Source organism: Myotis daubentonii, chromosome 1 (genome assembly GCF_963259705.1).
Source record: "Myotis daubentonii chromosome 1, mMyoDau2.1, whole genome shotgun sequence".
Classification (NCBI taxonomy): domain Eukaryota; kingdom Metazoa; phylum Chordata; class Mammalia; order Chiroptera; family Vespertilionidae; genus Myotis; species Myotis daubentonii.
In genome coordinates this window covers 66,123,113-66,140,193 of record NC_081840.1, presented here as the reverse complement: position 1 = coordinate 66,140,193, position 17,081 = coordinate 66,123,113, and the positions used below count along the sequence as shown (strand labels likewise).

The window sequence follows — 17,081 nt, the reverse complement described above, 5'->3', positions numbered from 1 at the left end:
GCAGTCCTTCTGGGACACTCTCCCCTCGCAGCCCCCAACAATCCCTCCGCACCAGGCACCTGACAAGGGATCCTCACTTGAGGCCTTTGGGGGAAGATGGCAAATGCTGTGAAATACTGAATTCCACTCAAAGCAGCCTTGCAGTTCAATTGACCACTAACATGTGAAGTGGCCAAAGACCCACCACAAAGATGCCACCGATGAGCACATTGCAGTGCATGGGACACTTCTCCACTATCAGCGGTCTTCCCAGTTTCACAGCCCCTGCTCTGTGAGTCGGTGAGGTTTTCCTAATCACATTCAGAGCGAGGTGAACCTGTGATTGGCTCTTTCTGCCACCCACACTAAAGCTATTCCAACGTCTTAGAGATCTCACATCGTCCACTTTATTTTATTCTTACAGCAATCCTGCGAGGTGGACAACCACCTTGAGGAGGAGAAGCTGCAGTTCAAGGAGAGGAAATGACTTGCTTACAGCCACACAGCAGACTCCAAGCCGCAGACTCCAAAAGGAAAGGGGAAGGGGGACTCGGCCCCCCTCTGCCAGCCTCCAGGTGTGCAGCCCCGGACTCCGCCGGGCACGTGGAGAGCCAGGCCCCGCCCCGGGCCCTGTTCCCCGCCTGCCAGGAGTTTGAGGGAAGAAGTCTCGGCTGTTCCTGGGATCACGTCCCCACGTGGGCGCACGCCCTGGGGTGAGGCTTCTTTGCAAAGCCAATGGCCTTGAACTCTGTGCTGGAGGGGCACTGGGCGGAGGGAAACCCGGAGACCGGGGTGGATGGAACGCGGAAAGGAGGCCGCGGGACTGGGTGGGAGGGTGAGAGAAGGGCTAGCTCCTCCCTGCGGGCCAGGGACCCGGGAGCCGCCGGGAGGAATCCTCCCCAGCGCGAAGCCAGGGAAGGCAGGAGCCCCTGGAGGTGCAGCGGCCCCGACCGTCTCCTCCCGGACGCGCAGAGACGCCGCGAGGTCCAGGCCCCGATTTTTTTGTCCACGACGCCTGGGCTTCCCAGACACCAGGAGCCGCGACAGGGAGGCTTCTCCGCCGGGCAAGGGCCCTCGGAGGCCCGCGCTTTCTCTGAAAGTGAAAGAAGTGGGCGGGGGGCGCGGCCGAGGCGGGGCCCGGGCGGGCGGCGCAGGCTCCGCCTCGGGGCAGTCTCCCGCTCGGGGCGCCGAGCGTCTCCAGTCCCCGCCGCGTCGCGGGCTGGTGGGCTCCGCTGCGGATCTTGTGCAGGGAAATGACCCTGCCCGGGGGCCCGACGGGCATGGCCAGGCCGGGAGGCGGGGGACACTGCAGCCCCGGGCTGGAGCGGGCCCCGCGCCGGAGTGTCGGGGAGCTGCGCCTGCTCTTCGAGGCGCGCTGCGCCGCGGTCGCCGCCGCCGCCGCCGCCGGGGAGCCCCGGGCCCGCGGGGCCAAGCGGCGTGGGGGACAAGTCCCCAACGGGCTTCCGCGAGCTCCCCCGGCCCCAGTGATCCCGCAGCTGACCGTGACCGCCGAGGAGCCAGACGTCCCCCCGGCCAGCCCCGGGCCGCCCGAGCCGGAGGGCGGCTGGCTCCCGGCCGTGGGCTCCTCGCACCTGCAGCAGCCGCGCCGCCTCTCCACCTCGTCGCTTTCCTCCACTGGCTCCTCGTCCATGCCGGAGGACTCGGAGGACGATCTGCTGAGCGACAGCGAGAGCCGGAGCCGCGGCAACGTGCAGCTGGAAGCGGGCGAGGACGTGGGTCAGGTACGGGCCGCGGGGGCGGGGCCGGGGGCCGTGCGCGGGGGACCCAGCTCCGCGCTCGCCGGGGTCCGACTCCCGCCCCAAGGTCCCTCCGCCCGGGGCCGAGTTCTCACTGCCCCGGGGGCTTAGGGGCCGGAGGGGGGCCTCCGCGGACCTCTCGCCTTGGCAATTTTTACCCCGTTTCCGCGGGAGGTTCGCGGGCCGGGCCCTGGGGCGTCTAAGAAGGCGAGTGAGGAGGAGTCTGCGACCGGCCACGGGGACCGGGTGGGGTGGGGGCGGGGGATCGTGACCGGCCGGCTGCGAGGTGGGACCTGGGAGGTCGGAGGGGGTGACTCGCCCCGCGAACTCTCGGGGAGAGAGGGGCGCACGAGTCACTCCATCTCGCCGCCCCCTCGCCCTCGCCGCGGCCCCACCCCCGCCGTTGCCACGGTTTCCCTCTCCTGAGTGGGAGTGGAGCGGCGCTACAGGCTCAGCTCGGGAGCCGCCGCCGTCTGCTCCCGGCTCCCGCACAAGGCGTGGACGCGGGGAAGGAGGAGCGCAGGGCCGGGAGCTCTGGCAGGCAGCGGAACGCCGCCCTCCCCGTTCGCTGCTACTAATTATGGCCGCGGAAGGGTAAACTGAGGCCGAAAGGGCGTGATCCGCCTGCTAGTCGCCGCCTCTAGTGTCAGAGGCCTGGTCTGACCCTCGAATAATCCGAATAATCCAGGCCGGGGTGCGGCGCAGTCATTCCCGGTGCCTGCCCCTTAGGGGTGTGCCGCGCCCAGGAGAGCCGTCCTGTGCCCCTTGTTTAAACGAAGGCCAAATACTTTAAATAACTCCTGGCCAGGGCTAAGGAGTTGCTCTAGATCCACGTTATGCAAGTGTCCCTGGAGCCGAGGGAGAGGCGAAGGGCGCCCCGCGGGCCCCGGTGGCTCCTGGCCTTCCCCGAAGGGCGGCGTGAGCCGCGGGCGCGCCGGGGTGGCCTGCGCGCGGCGGGGAGAGCGCTGGGGCGCGGCCGGCCTGCGGAACCCAAGCCCCGCCGCGCGCGGATGGGAAGAGGCGGGGAGACACTTGAACGACCTGCAGCGGATCCGTGACTCAGTTACCCCCGGAGACCGGCATTACCCAGAGGGCGGCATGGTTTGTGACACAAAAGAAAAAAGAGAAAAAGTCTCATAGAACAGGACACACCCGCTGCCGGGTAGGTGCGGGGAGCCCCGCTCCTCCCCGGGAGTAAGGGTGCCCTGGCCCAGGGTAGCTCCTAGTGCAGCCCTGGCCCAAGCAGGGAGGCGGTGCCGCCTGGGGTTTCCCAGGAGGTGGATGTGGGGCAGTGAGAGATCTGCTGCCTCCCTGCCTCCTGGGAAATACGGAGCGTAGTTCGGGGCCGCGGCGCCCCCGCTCCATCTCTGACAGCTGAGAGGCGGGCCCAGGAGGAGGGGCCCACGAGGGCAGCCCCCGGTTCTCTCTAACGTCCGTGGGCGGACGAGGTTCTGCGACCCAAGCCCGGGAGCGCCGTCGGCAGGAGCCAGCACTCCGGGAGCAGTCGCAGCTGTGCCCTGGTGTCTCTGGCCGGCCTCCCCCCACGCTGAGCTGGAGCAGATGGCCGCTCGAAGGCCCTTCCAGCTCCAAGGCTGCGTCTCTCGGGCCTTCCCAACCCCCAGCCCGCCGGGCCTCCCCGAAGGCAAACAGCCAGGCGGCGGCAGATAAGCCAGGAACTGTTGACAGAGGCCTCCTGCGGCCGCGTGGAAGGGCCCGGCGCGGACTTTGCCTCGCGGCCGGTCGGGAGCGGCACCGCGCGCCCGCCAGGCCGCCTTGAGGGCTTCCCCAGGCAGGAAGCAGAGCCCAGGAGCTGGCTGGCCTTCGGGATGCACCTGGGAGAAGGGCACTGTGGCAGCGCCGAGGAGCTCCCGGGCGCCGGCCCCGGGCACTCAGGCCTGGGCAGATAACCGGAGTAGCCAGAGCAGGAGGCCTGCGAAGACTCCACCTTGCCTCTGCCTGGCACACGCGTCCTTCCCCTTCTCCTCCTAGGAGCCCCCAACAGCCTTCCGAGAGCCTGGAGCCTTGCTCCCCGCTGGGTAGTTGGGGCTGGACAGCCCTTCCTCTCTCCCTCCCCGGGCCTTTCCTCTTGGGCAGGGAAAAGTCTTGGGCAGGGAAACCTACACAGGCGAGGGAAGGCGGGGGGGATGGTTAGGGGGCCGTCCCCAAGGACAGCTGGCATGAGTGTCTGTATTCTTAGGCCTTCCCTGCCTCTTAAGACAATCGTGGGGTGTTGCTCTAGCAGAAGAGAGGATGTTTGGCTCCTGTTCACTTGTTTCTCTTCTCTCAGTGCTCCAGGATGGGTAAGGAGACCTGGATGCCATCCTGTCCTGGACTCAGAACTCCCACACTTCACTTTTCACTAATTATAGAGCAGAATTTAGGTTAACTGACTTCCTTTTTATAAAGTAAATGCCCCGGGGAAGGTGAAGTCGTGGGTCACTTATACCTTCGTGCAAATGATTTTATAAATTTAAACTGATTGCCTTCACCACCACCACCATTACCACCACCACAGGGAGTGCTAGTTTGATAGGGCAGTGGCAACATGGGGGGGGGGGGGGTTGGGCTGGTAGAGAGCTGCAGCCAATGACTGAAGGGCTGGAGGCAGGGAGTGTGGGGATGAGTACCAAAGGCAAAGGGTCCGTTCTGGCAGCAGGTACACTGAGTACCTGATGTGATATAGAAGCACGAGTCCTCCCGGCTTCCAAATAGAGCTTAGACAAAGGCCCGTTAGAGGCTTGTGTCTAGCAAAGCCCTGCCCAGAGAGAGATGCTCCCAGTCCAGCCCCAGGAGTGAGGAATTGTCACAGGGGCCTCCTGTGACTTCGTTAAAGACACACGGGTCAGCTCTCATGGGCTTTTTGCCCCAAGATGAGTTGGTTTCCCAGTCTTCTGTGGGGAGGAGGCTGGGCCAGAGGATGGTGCTTTGTCCCTCTTTTCAAGTAGATTTCACTTTGTGACATAATAAATCTGCTTTCTGAGATACACACAATAAAAGCCTAACCTGCTCAAAAATATCTCCCCTGCTGTTGTTCATGTGCCCAAATCATCACCCACCCACCAAAGGATGTTTCACATGCATCTTTTAAAAATATATATTTTTATTGATTTCAGAGAGGAGGCGAAAGGGAGAGATAGAAACATCAATGATGAGAGAGAACCATTGATTGGCTGCCTCCTGCACGCCCCCTACTGGGGCTCAAGCCCATAAACTGGCATGTGCCCTGACGGAGTCAAACCTGTGACCTTCTGGTTCATATGTTGACATTCAACCACTAAGCCATGCCAGCAGGGCAGGATATGTTTTTATTGAGGTTTTTTTTTTTTTTTTTTTTGAGAGAGAGAGAGAGAGAGAGAGAGAGAGAGAGAGAGAGAGAGACAGACATGGATGTGAGAAAGAAACACTGACAGGCTGCCTCCTGTATGTATCCTGACTGGGGATCAAACTCACAACCTTTTGGTGTATGGGATGACGCTACAACCAACTGAACCACCTGGCCAGGGTGGACATGTGCATCTTTATATGCATTATGTCCTGGGGGAGGTACCAGGTAGCTCCTTAAGATGGAAAATGGCAGTGAGTTCCATGACACTTGTATCAACTCCTTCCATGTTTGAACATATCCATTAGTGGCAGGGGAGCTAAGTCCTGTCACACCACCTCAGGAGGTGGCTGGGAGGGCTCAGATGACATAATAGGTATTAAAGCCCTTTGTAACCCGCATGACTAGAACCAGCCTTTTTGTCTTTGCTGCTCTCAGCTGACATGATCCTCTCAAAATTGTGGCGGTAAGGGTAGATGATGCCCCAATTTTACATCATCTTGGGAGCAAGTTGATGCTGTGTCATCACATGTCAATCAAGTGGCAGTAGTCCTGGACTGCAGGTGCTAAATCCTCTTCTACCAGGTCTACCTCTATCTCTCTTCAGCCCCACTCGCTGCTCCCACATGACCCTAGAAGAAAGAATAATGCAGTTCTCCCATCTCATTCGACCCACGGCTGATTCCCTCTTCTACTGGGGCGGCTACAGAAATAGTTGTACCCTCTGATTAACTCCATCCTGGTCCCACTGCCCCCCCCAGTCTGCCAGCAGGCCCCTAAAGCTGCTTCAGCCCCACAATTAACCCCATTCCTGTGGGTGAAGGCAAAGGTGTCCTGCCAACAGCGCGGTCTCCAGGCAGACCTCAGTGTTTCCCCAGAACACACCACTTTGTGGTCGCAAATGCTTCACCTAATACACGGCTCCTTCTAGTGTGGAGGTCCCATTTCCCCCAAAAGAAATCGGGGTGGTAGCATAAACTTTGGAACCGGCTGGGTCAGTTGGAACATAGGGAGGGGATTGGGCTGGTAGATAGCTTGAACCAGGGGCTGGGCGGCTGGAGGCAGGAAGTGAGGGCATGCTAACTCTTTGAGCCTCGATTTCTTCCTATAAAATAGCAATAATGCCACCACCTCATGCACCTGCTGTCCCCGTGCATCATTATCAGGATTCTCAAACAGAGAGTGGGAGAAGAGGACATAGGGTGGTGCCGCTGAATACACATGGCACATACATCTTCCCGGAATTTTATTTGAAGAGTTGGAGGTGGGAGAGTTTATAATAAAACTTGGATTGTTATGCAGCATAATGCAAGCCTTGTAGGTATTTAAAGAGTGAATAAGGAGTTTTGAAAGAGCTGTCATGCTTCTAGTGGGTTGCTCCTGGCTACACCCCTAGTTCCCCGGGGATTGGACACGTGATCACACCCCGGTGTGCCATGTAGGGACTGCAGTAGGAAAGCAGTAGCAATGCTGTCTTGTGGAGGCTGAGAAGTGCCTGGCATACAGTAGGCGGTCAGTACATGGTGGCTTGTGTTATGGCAGCAGCTATGTCTTCCCAGAGGAAATGGGCTCACACAGATGAAGTTCTCGCTTGGACTCATTCAGCTAGAACATGACAGAGCCAGGACTGGAACCAATTCCTGACTCCCCATCCAGTGCTCTGTCACTAACCCCATCTCCTCCACATGGGAAAGGGCCTAATGGTGAGCAGCCTTCCCCTACTTAGACCACTACCCCCGTTCTCCCTCTCTCTCTGAGAACTCCCTCTAGTCAGGGCGGCTGGATTCCTGGGTTCCAGCCCTGTGGGGGCACACATGTGTAACTCCTCTAAAGGCAGGCACCCCTGGGAGGAGGCAGCAGACATGCAGTTTGGATGAGCAAACCTGTGCGCTACAAACCCGTTGACATAGGAATGATGGGTTTTGGTGGAAAGAGGAAAGGTCCAGAGTATGAGACGCTCTCAGGATTGGGTGGAGGCCGGAAGCAGTGGTCATGAGGCGGGAGGTTCATCAAAGCCCACATTTCCCTCTCAGTTTCATCGAAGATAACAGACCCTCAGCTCTGTATTGCATTTCCAAAGCTCAGGTTCCCAGGTCCAGATTAGAACCAAAGGTGTCCTGGGTCTTGCTAACTGGTGAGGAGTGATATGGCATCCAGGGATAGCAGATGATTTGGGGAAACCTCAAGCCATCATTTCTTCAGACCCAGCCAGGCTGGCCTCCTGCCCTGGGCCTTTGTCAAGATTTGTTTCTGTGACTGTCTCCCTACATGGGAGGAACCTATGGTCCCAAAGTGAATGAATCAACAATCCATATTTGGGGCATGCTCTCCCCCCCCCCCCCCCGCTACACCCCCCCCAGGCAGCATGTGTCTCCTAAACTCTAAGGACCCATGAGGCTCGCAACCAGGGGAGCAATGGGCAGCAGCATCTCACCAGGGACTAATGCCCTGAACCTGTCCCCAAGGCGCCCTTCTCTCGGACTCTCAAGTGAGCTGATAGCAGCCCCATCTTGGCTCACTTTTTCGCCATAACATTTCTAGTGAACCAAGGCAGCCTCTTGCCTGTTGCTCCTTCTATCTATCCTAGGCCCTTCCTGGTTCCACTGTCCCCAGCTTTCATAAACATATTCTCAAAATAAGTTTAAAAAGCAATCCAGTCCAGCTCAGCGTTTGAGCATCAACCTATGAACCAGGTCACATGCCTGGATTGCGGGCTTCGTCCCCAGTAGGGGGCGCGCAGGAGGCAGCGGATCAATGATTTTCCTCATTAATGTTTCCATCTCTCCCTTCTTCTCTGAAATCAATAAAAATATATTTTAAAAAACAATCCATATTTGTCCAGCTTCTACTTCATGCCAAGAAATGAGGTCAGGGGAGAAAGAGCCTGTCACTTTCAAGCCTCACTTACTACTCACAACACAGTGAGAGCAGCCATTTCCCCATTTTACAGATGAAGAAGCTGATGCTCGAAGGCTTGTTTCTCAGGCCCCCAAATATCCTGAGACATTGGTAGAAATGCAAGTTTTTGGTCCTACCCCAAACTTAGAATTTCCCCGTGGTAAACCCAAGAACCTGCATTTTTAAACAAGCGTGGTCATCAGTTGATTCTCACGCTCACAAAAACCTACGACAGAGAAGTTTAATAACCTGCCCAAAAGTTCAGCTTTTGAGCGGCAGAACTGTAGTTCAGACCTGAGCCTTCTGACGCGATGTCCGGGGCTCTTTTCAGCACATTTGAGAAGCTGGGTACCTGTCACCACCCTGTGTGTCTCAATGTCCACCACGCAGGCGCACAATAAAGTTTCCTGAGTGAACAAATGAATGAATCAGGGGACCCTAGCTGCTTGCGGTGGGGCGGGCTGGCCCCGCCCCCGTCCTGAGGAGGGAGGGCTGAGGCATGGAGGAGATGCTGGACCAGCGGGCTCCGACCGTGTTGCTTTCAGAAAAGCCACTGGCAGAAGATCCGGACCATGGTGAACATGCCCGTCATCAGCCCTTTCAAGAAGCGCTACGCCTGGGTGCAGCTGGCCGGGCACACGGGTGAGCACGGGCAGGCGCGGGGGGGGGGGGGTGCGGGGGGGGGAGGGTGCGTACCGGGGAGGGAGGGACGAGGCGGCATTACCTGGTGCCCGTCTGCAGGGAGCTTCAAGGCGGCGGGCACCAGCGGGCTGATTCTGAAGCGCAGCTCCGAGTCGGAGCGGTACTGCCTGGCGCGGCTGATGGCCGACGCGCTGCGCGGCTGCGTGCCCGCCTTCCATGGCGTGGTGGAGCGCGACGGCGAGAGCTACCTGCAGTTGCAGGACCTGCTCGACGGCTTCGATGGGCCCTGCGTACTTGACTGCAAGATGGGCATCAGGTACGTGAGCTCTGCCGGGCCGTGCGGGAACCGTCGGGCGGGGCGCGGGGCCCGGGGCGGTGCTCGACGGGTCCTGGGGTGAGTCCGCTCAAGCCCCGCCGCTGCCCCTGCTTCCGTAGGACTTACCTGGAAGAGGAGCTGACCAAAGCGCGCGAACGACCCAAGCTGCGGAAGGACATGTACAAGAAGATGCTGGCCGTGGACCCCGAGGCGCCCACGGAGGAGGAGCACGCGCAGCGCGCCGTCACCAAGCCGCGCTACATGCAGTGGCGGGAAGGCATCAGCTCCAGCACCACGCTCGGCTTCCGCATCGAGGGCATCAAGGTGGGCCGGGCTCGCTTTGCTTTGCACAGCCCCGCCGCTCCTGCACCTCAGCGCACACCCACACCGCGGTGTCAAACCTCCCAGGGCCCCCCACTCCCACCCCACCCCCCTGAATACGCACCCGCCGGCGGCCGTCTCGCTGACTCCGGCTTCCAGCGTCCAGGGAGATACCGCTGCTCTAATGATCCTCCCCCCTCTGGCGGGCACGGCCCCTGACGCTTCCTGTCCCACCTCCTTAATTAAGAAAGCCGACGGATCCTGCAGCACAGACTTCAAGACCACGCGGAGCCGGGAGCAGGTGATCCGAGTCTTCCAGGAGTTCGTGCAAGGGGATGCGGAAGTGCTGGTGAGTGCCGCGTCCTGGCACCCGCGCTGTCGGGGCGCCTGAAACCGAGGGACACCCCCAGGCCACCCTGTCTAGTGCCCTCGCCTATGTGACCCCTGTCGTCGCTTTTTCTCACGCTGTGTTGTAATTTTTACGTTTCTTCCCTTCTGCCCTGCGCGCCACGGGAGGGCCTGGTTTTCCTCCACGGTATTTACCGAGCAGAGCATGAGTCGTGACCCCTAATGTTAGCAGAAGCTCGGCCAGTGTTTCGTTAATGTGCCCTCCTCTCCCACCCTACCCTGTCCAGCGGAGGTATTTGAACCGCCTGCTGCAGATCCGGGACACCTTGGAGGTCTCTGAGTTCTTTAGGAGGCATGAGGTAAGGGGGGAGGGCCAGGTTCCTGGTCTGTGGTCTGTGAGGGCTTCCCCAGAAGGGCCGTGGTCTGACCTTGTGGGTTTTGGCAGGTGATCGGCAGCTCCCTGCTATTCGTACACGATCACAGCCATCGCGCGGGTGTGTGGCTCATCGACTTCGGCAAGACCACGCCCCTCCCTGACGGCCAGACCCTGGACCATCGGAGACCCTGGGAGGAGGGCAACCGCGAGGACGGCTATTTACTGGGGCTGGACAATCTCATTAGCATCCTGGCCAGCCTGGCCGAGAGATGAGGCTAGGGACTAGGCCCCTGTCCCCGCACAGACCCGCTGGTCTCACAAATGGACCTGCAGCTTTGTCCCCGCTGTGCATGCTGGGAAGAGACAAACCCAGAGGTTGGGGTGGTTCATAGGGTCCTGTAGGGCCAAGTGCCAACCACTGTGGGACGCACTGCACGCACCAAGGCTGTTCCCCATACAAACCCAAGCGGTCCCAGAGCCGATGACACTAAGTTAGGGGGTGGGGGGTACACTGTGACAATGGACTTCTTCCTGTGTCCAGCTATTCTGAGGGGGCTCTGCACTTCTCCAGAGAGGTGAGATAACGAATTTTATTTCACAGGCTCTAGATCTATTGATCTATCCTTCCCACACTACAATGGACTCCCCTCCCCAATAAAACTCAAAGACACCAGCTTTGGTGACTCAGACTTCATCTCCTCCCTCCTCTGGTCCCCTCTTTCTCAGTTCCCAGGCATCTCTAAGGTCCATTCAGATCACTGGAGGATATGAGAAGAGTTCTTTTTTAAAAAAAAATTTATTGATTGATTTGAGAGAGGGTGAGGAGGAAGAGGAGGAGAAAGAGGAAGAGGAGGAGGAGGAGGAGGAGGAGGAGGAGGAGGAGGAGGAGGAGGAGGAGGGGAGAGAGAGAGAGAGAGGGAGAGAGAGAGAGAGAGAGAGAGAGAGAGAGAGAGAGAGAGAGAGAGATTGATTTGTTGTTCCATCCATTCATTGGTTGCTTCCAGTATGTGCCCGGACCAGGATCCAACCAGCAACCTTGGTGCATCAGGATGACACTCCAACCAGCTGAGCCACACTGGCAGGGTGAGAAGAGCTCTTTATTAGTTGTCTGTAGGGTTGTGTGGACTGCCCAGGTGAAGGGTACTCATAGGGGAAGGGCAGTCCAGCAAAGGCTTCCTGCAGGAGGCAATTTCAACTGGCCACCCACATCCGGGGGAAAGGGGGTTGGCCTCTGCTCTGGTACTAAAGTTTAAAGTTTGGGAGTGGCCAGGCTCCTCCCCAGGAGGCCTGGGTCTGGTTTCCAGGATGGAAAGTCCTGTGGTGCAGGCCAACCTTGAGACAGGCCCAAGCATGCAGTACAAACTGGGGTGGAGGTGTGGGGGAGAGGCTACTGGAATAACAAGCCACCTAGAAACCTGGGGAGGAGTGCAGGGAGGAACCACTGCTAGCACCAATGCCTATGTCCTCCCTCAGGGGCCCTGGGGGCCCAGCAGCTATAGATGGGATTCCAAGGCTCCCAAGGTGGGAGTCCTCTGGCATTGGGGGGCTTGAGGCCAGAGGGCAGCCAGCTCCCTTTCCAGCTCTTGAAGTTCTTCAGACTCAGTTCCGGGGCCTGTGGGGACCTTAGCCCCACCAAAGACCTGCTCCCCAGCCCAGCAGCCCTTTCTCTTCCTGGGCCCTAGCTCCATTGGCAGAGATGAATTCAGCACATCAGGGTCCTGGGAGTACATCAGGGTAAGGGAGCAGTGGGCCAGTGTTGTTTTATGGCCTCCCTCCTGACCCCCAAGACAGGATGGTCAGGGCAGGTCACGGACACACCTGCCCTGTATTGAAGTCCAGTATGGAAGATGCTCCAAGATGCTGGCAAAACTAGGGCGGAGTTCAAGCCGGTGCTGCCAACACTGGGTCATGATGGGATACCTGGGGAGAAGTAGCAATTTGTGCTCAACCATGGCTGTGAAGGACCCCCTCCCTGGGCAACACTCTAAACTCTCAGAGGCCCTAGACAGCCCCTGGGAGGGGCTGGCCATCAGTCCCACTCTGGCTATGAAGTCCTGCACCTCCTGGCTGGTGCCCAGGGCAGAGCATATAGCCCAGTGAGAAGATCTCCAAGAGCAGTGCCCCCAAAGACCTGCATCATGAGTGGGGGGAACCTGATGAAGCCCATCAGGCACAGCCTCCCCTTCCCTCGCATGAGGTGGCCCAGGGGAGGGGAGAGGAGTCTATCTTGGATGTGAAGATGCCCTCCAGGAAGGCCTCTGGGGCATCTACCTGACTGGCAGCAGAGCCTGGCAACCCTTTAGGTAATAACTGCTCTATAGGAGGGAGGAGGGGAGTGATGAGCTATTCAAATCACAGGGGGCTGCTGGGAAACTCCCTTGAAGCTGCAGCCTTCCCCACCTCCCCAGGCCCCACACTTGTAGATAACTCTAGCCATCCAGAAGTCCCCCATCTTGGCCACTCAGCTGTGTCCACTGCAGCTCAGCAGACAGTTCCTGGCAGCAATGTCCCGGCAGAGTTGGGAGGACTGCCAGAACTCAGAATCTTGCTCTGATCTACTTTTTCTTTTTTAAATATATTTTATTGATTTTTTACAGAGAGGAAGGGAGAGAGATAGAGAGTTAGAAACATCGATGAGAGAGAAACATCGATCAGCTGCCTCCTGCACATCTCCCACTGGGGATGTGCCCGCAACCCAGGTACATGCCCTTGACCGGAATCGAACCTGGGACCTTTCAGTCCACAGGCCGACGCTCTATCCACTGAGCCAAACCCGTTTTGGCATGATCTACTTTCATTAAAGTTATGTGGAAGGTCTCTTTCTTGGGGGGAGGGGGACAGTTGGGCTAAGGGATCCCATGAACCAGCAGGACTCCTGACCTGCCAGTCAAGTGGATGCCCCCAGAGGAAGATTTTCCTCAGGTAGTGGCAGCCCTGGGCTATGTCCTGGGCCAGCTGGAGCAGGTCCTGCATGGCCAGAGGTGATGGCTGGGCCTGGGTAGGGCAGAGGGTGCATTTGCCCATGAAGGTTTTGGCACACATGGACAGGGTCTTTAGGGGGACCTGGAGGGCTGGGAGAAGGATCTTAGCAGGTGTGGCGGGCTGCGCCTCAGGAAATTTCATGTCCCCTCCAGACATCAACTCCAGCAGAATTAGGTGAGGGCCAGCCTGGAGGCTGAGCTCCACACAGTGCACAATGTTCTGATGGCTGAACTTGCTGGGCTGGTGGTACACACATCCCATCACCAGCAGCGAGAGAAACCACGCTTTAGGCTCCACAAAACTGCAGGGGACCTCGGTGTCCCTAGACTTGCTACCTCTTAGCCCCTTGGTGAAGAGAGGCGGCTCCTGCAGATGCTGGGTGCCTTCCCCACAACTTCCACATGGCCTGTGGCCCCAGGTGCACCGCCATGAGGAAATCCTGCTTGTCCTGAGAGCAGAGTTTGGGCAGTCTAGGGAGGATAAGGGCACTGAGGTCCCCAGACACCAGGAGGGTGGGTTGACCCTAGCATCAGCAATTGTTTCTTTTTGGAACCCTGCTCGCCTGGCCCCAGCCAGAAGCCCCACCCCCTCTCACCTTGATAGCCACCTGCAGGGGGCTGGGGTCCCCAGAAAGGCCATAACCAGTCCCTCATAGACCTCTCCAAAGGCACAATGGTCCAGCGCTCTGCATGAAGAGAGGTTAGAAGGGAGTGGGTAGCTGAGCCCGAGGGGGTGTTCTAGAGAGTCTAGTGTCGCTTTACCTCCCTCTCCCTACTCCTTTGCCCAGCTGGCCTGGAGGGTCTGGGCTTTCTCTACAGCATGGCATGTTCCCAGGTGTAAGCCCTGCAGAGGCAATGTTGACTGGCACAGAGCCAGGGCAGAAGAGAAGGCAGGTATGGGGTCGGAGTGGGGGTGGGAGTCTATATGAGGTCTACCCTTAGGTCCTTGCTGACACCCTGAGGTGGAGGCAATCCTTGCTCCAAAGGAATCACATCCTAGGGTTCCTACCATCCCAGAAATTAGGGATGACATCTGACCCTGGACAAGTTATTTTCTATTTTGGAGCTTCTCTGGCTTCTATCTCCTCTACACAAGGTCTTTGGGCCAACAGCTGCTCTCTGGGATCTGTAATTCACCAGGGAGTGGGGGAGGGGGGATTCGGAGTGCATAGGGTCTCAGAAGGAGGGGGAGGACTCACCTGAGCAGAGTGACATTATTTGGAGAAATCTCTCTCTATGCCCTGGGGCAGAGGCCAGGACTGGGTTGGGCCAAGCCCCATCTGGCAGCAGTAGGGGTTAGGGGCTGTCCTGATGGTGGAGGGTTGAAGCTTGCTCAGCTGGAGCCTAGGGCCTGACAATCCTGTCCCCCACAGGCCCTGCCACTTCTTATGGTTCACTGAGGGTGGGAAGAACAAGGACACACTCCACCTGCCCAGCAGCCCCACCCTGCTTTGCCTCCCCCGGCCCAAGGCACCTCCACTGATGCCCATTAAGCAAATGTTTTCCCCTGGGCCTCCCCAGCTGCTTCTACCCTTAGATCCCCAGAGGAGTTCACCATTGCTCTGCTGGGAGTGGGGGGTCTTGAAATCAGCCATGTCTGCCCCTGAGACCCCACACAGCTCAGTGGAGAGGTGGGCGACATTGAATCAGCCATGCTTGCTGAATGATCCATACCCAGAATCAGGACCCACACACATGAGGAGGCTCAGTGTAGTAGAAGCGGCCACCACAGCCACTAATAGAACCAGAGGGCCTGATATGGGGGCAGGTCTAGGAAGAAAGAGAGACACCTCCAGTGGGAAGCTCCTCTGTCCCTTTACCCCAGGTTTTAGCCTTGCCTCAACACGCAGCTCAAGTGTTAACTTTTCCAGGATGCTTTCCCACTTATCCTAGACAAACACAACCCTCCCTCCTGAGAACCCCTAAAACACTTTACATCCCCCATGGCAATTGTCACTGAGATATAGATAGAGATAGATATAGATATACAGGTGTAGATGTAGGTATAGGTATAGATATAGATACAGATGTAGGTATAGGTATAGATATAGGTATAGATATAGGTATATAGATCTAGATAAAGGTATAGATATATAGAGATAGATTCATATATCTAGATAGATGGATAGTGCCCCTCCCTCACTAGACCATTAGACTACATGCTCCCTGAAGGCAAAGGCAGAGCATGCACTGATGCATCTCTAATCTTCTGCCCGCACCCAGTATCCTACTCTTCCTCCCAGCCTGTGGCCCCAGGAAGCCAGACCTTGGACAATGGCAGAACATACCCATGCAGGTGCTGTTATTCACAGCTAGCTCCATGCCCTCTCATCTCAGCACATGCATTTGACCAACCAGAACTCTGCCTGCCATTGACAGTCTTTCAAAAGGCAATGACTGCAATTGAGGTGCAGTTGGCTCTCCACTTCTCCGTGGTTCCCTGTGACTATGAGTAAAGTAACTGATATTGCGGGGTGAGGGAGGATGAGGTGGAGTGGGGTGGGGGGACACACACATGCTTTTGCCAGCCACATGTTTAATTCTAACCCTAGACCTTGGGACAAGGAGTCGTGCCAGGTATTTAAGGCTGGGTGGGAGGTCTTGGGGGGCTTCTGTCAGGCCTGCATACTCTCTCTGGAATCCTGACCTTGCAGGAATTTGAGGAGAATTCATAGCAAGGAGATACTTGACAAGCACCCCAGCATGCCCCATACTAGCATCAAAACTGACAGCCCAGTTCCCCAATATTTCTGTGCTTTGCGAGAAGTAGGTAGTTCACAGTTCAGCGTTGCTGGCTCAGATAGGAGTGGGCTCAGGGACTGAGGAAAAGGGCTAGGCCAGGCTGAGAGGTGGGTGGCAGAGGTACTACCAGCCAGAGGCTGCAGGTAGAGCTCAGCCCCTGGAAACTGAAAGTGATAGGGGGAGGAAGGGGCACACAGCTGCCTCACTGCTGGGGAGGTGGGGAAGCTGGAGTCTCCCAGTGGAAATCCCAGTATGGCCTCCTCTACACTAGCATTACAATACAGGTGCTGCCAGTTCAGCAGTGGGAGCCAGGAGCCAGGAGCCAGGAGCCAGGAGCCAGAGAGGTGGGGATGGAGTAATCACTGGTAGGCCCATCTCTGGCTGGTTGGGACACCTCCTTGTCCTTGTCCGTCTGATCCCTCTGGTCCCATGTCCTCAGCTATAAAATGGGAGAAGATGTATATAAAGTATTTACAAACAGTGCAGCCCGGACAGACACGAGGGCTCTGTTCCTTACACCAGTGGTTTCCAAACTGGACTGTACAGGATGGATTAGAACACAGATGGCTGGGACCCTCCCCTGGAGTGTCGGATTGCAGAGGGGCTGAGAGTTGCATTTCTAACAACTTGTTGGTGCTGATGGTACTGGTTCGGGCACCTCACTTTGCGATCCACTGATTTAAACCATCCCTGGCTTTCTGCCTCTGCTCAGTTTGCCCGTTTGGCCTGCTCTAAGTTCCCGCGACAGCTGCAGAACAAGAAGGGGGTCTGTGATGATGGAAAGGTCCTGGATTTAAATGAAAATCTGGGGAGTGCTGTCTGCAAGTGTGATTTGCAACTTATCAAACCTCCTTTTTGCTTTTTCTGGCCTCTTTTTCTAAGAGCTATTGCTCTACCTGCTCCGGCCTGAAGCGGTCTCAACCCCTTTCCCACCCATTCTTCTAAGGGACTCGGCCCGGTTCTAAGACGCTAACCTCCTTCATCCTGGGGGGCGGCCCAGCTGCCCGCCCCAAGGGTGTACCCACCCCGGTAGCCCGCCGCCCCCACTCCCAGCGGCCGGCTGCGGCCCAGACAAGCGTGGCCAGGCCTCGGCGCAGCCTGGCCGCCCTCTGCCCCCGGACGCGGTGAGCGCCGGGCCTGGGAGAGGAGGCCCGCCAGGTCCCGCCGCCCCTTCGCCTGCGGGGAGACACAGGCGGGCTGGCAGCGGGGACCGGGAGCCCTCGCCCGCCGCCCTCCTCTCCCACTGCCCCGGCTCCGTGAAGCGGCTCTGCAGTTTCTCGGGGGCGGCCTGAATCCGGCCTCGGTCCTGCCGCCTCCGCGGTCCGCCGGCAGCCGCGGCTCCTAACCGCCTGCGCGCAGCTACCGGCCAGCGGCGCGTTCAGGGCCGGGCCGGGCGCTG

The 17,081-nt window shown here is 58.1% G+C and overlaps 1 protein-coding gene across 1 annotated transcript; it reads left to right on the top strand.

Annotated features, from left to right (window-relative positions):
* The first annotated feature begins 836 nt into the window (after positions 1 to 836).
* ITPKA (inositol-trisphosphate 3-kinase A) lies at positions 837 to 10,632 on the top strand. Its single transcript, XM_059657432.1, has 7 exons — positions 837 to 1,721; positions 8,502 to 8,598; positions 8,698 to 8,914; positions 9,034 to 9,238; positions 9,483 to 9,584; positions 9,871 to 9,942; positions 10,029 to 10,632. The coding sequence occupies exons 1-7, from the start codon at positions 1,233 to 1,235 to the stop codon at positions 10,230 to 10,232; spliced, it is 1,386 nt and encodes a 461-aa protein (XP_059513415.1). The 5' UTR covers positions 837 to 1,232; the 3' UTR covers positions 10,233 to 10,632.
* The last annotated feature ends 6,449 nt before the right edge of the window (positions 10,633 to 17,081 follow it).

Bases quoted from the DNA above. Each gene is read 5' to 3' on its own strand.
- ITPKA (XM_059657432.1), top strand. From the start codon at position 1,233: ATGACCCTGCCCGGGGGCCCGACGGGCATGGCCAGGCCGGGAGGCGGG. The intron at 8,599-8,697 runs GTGAGCACGGGC...GCCCGTCTGCAG, and splicing joins GCAGCTGGCCGGGCACACGG to GGAGCTTCAAGGCGGCGGGC. The intron at 9,943-10,028 runs GTAAGGGGGGAG...GGGTTTTGGCAG, and splicing joins AGTTCTTTAGGAGGCATGAG to GTGATCGGCAGCTCCCTGCT.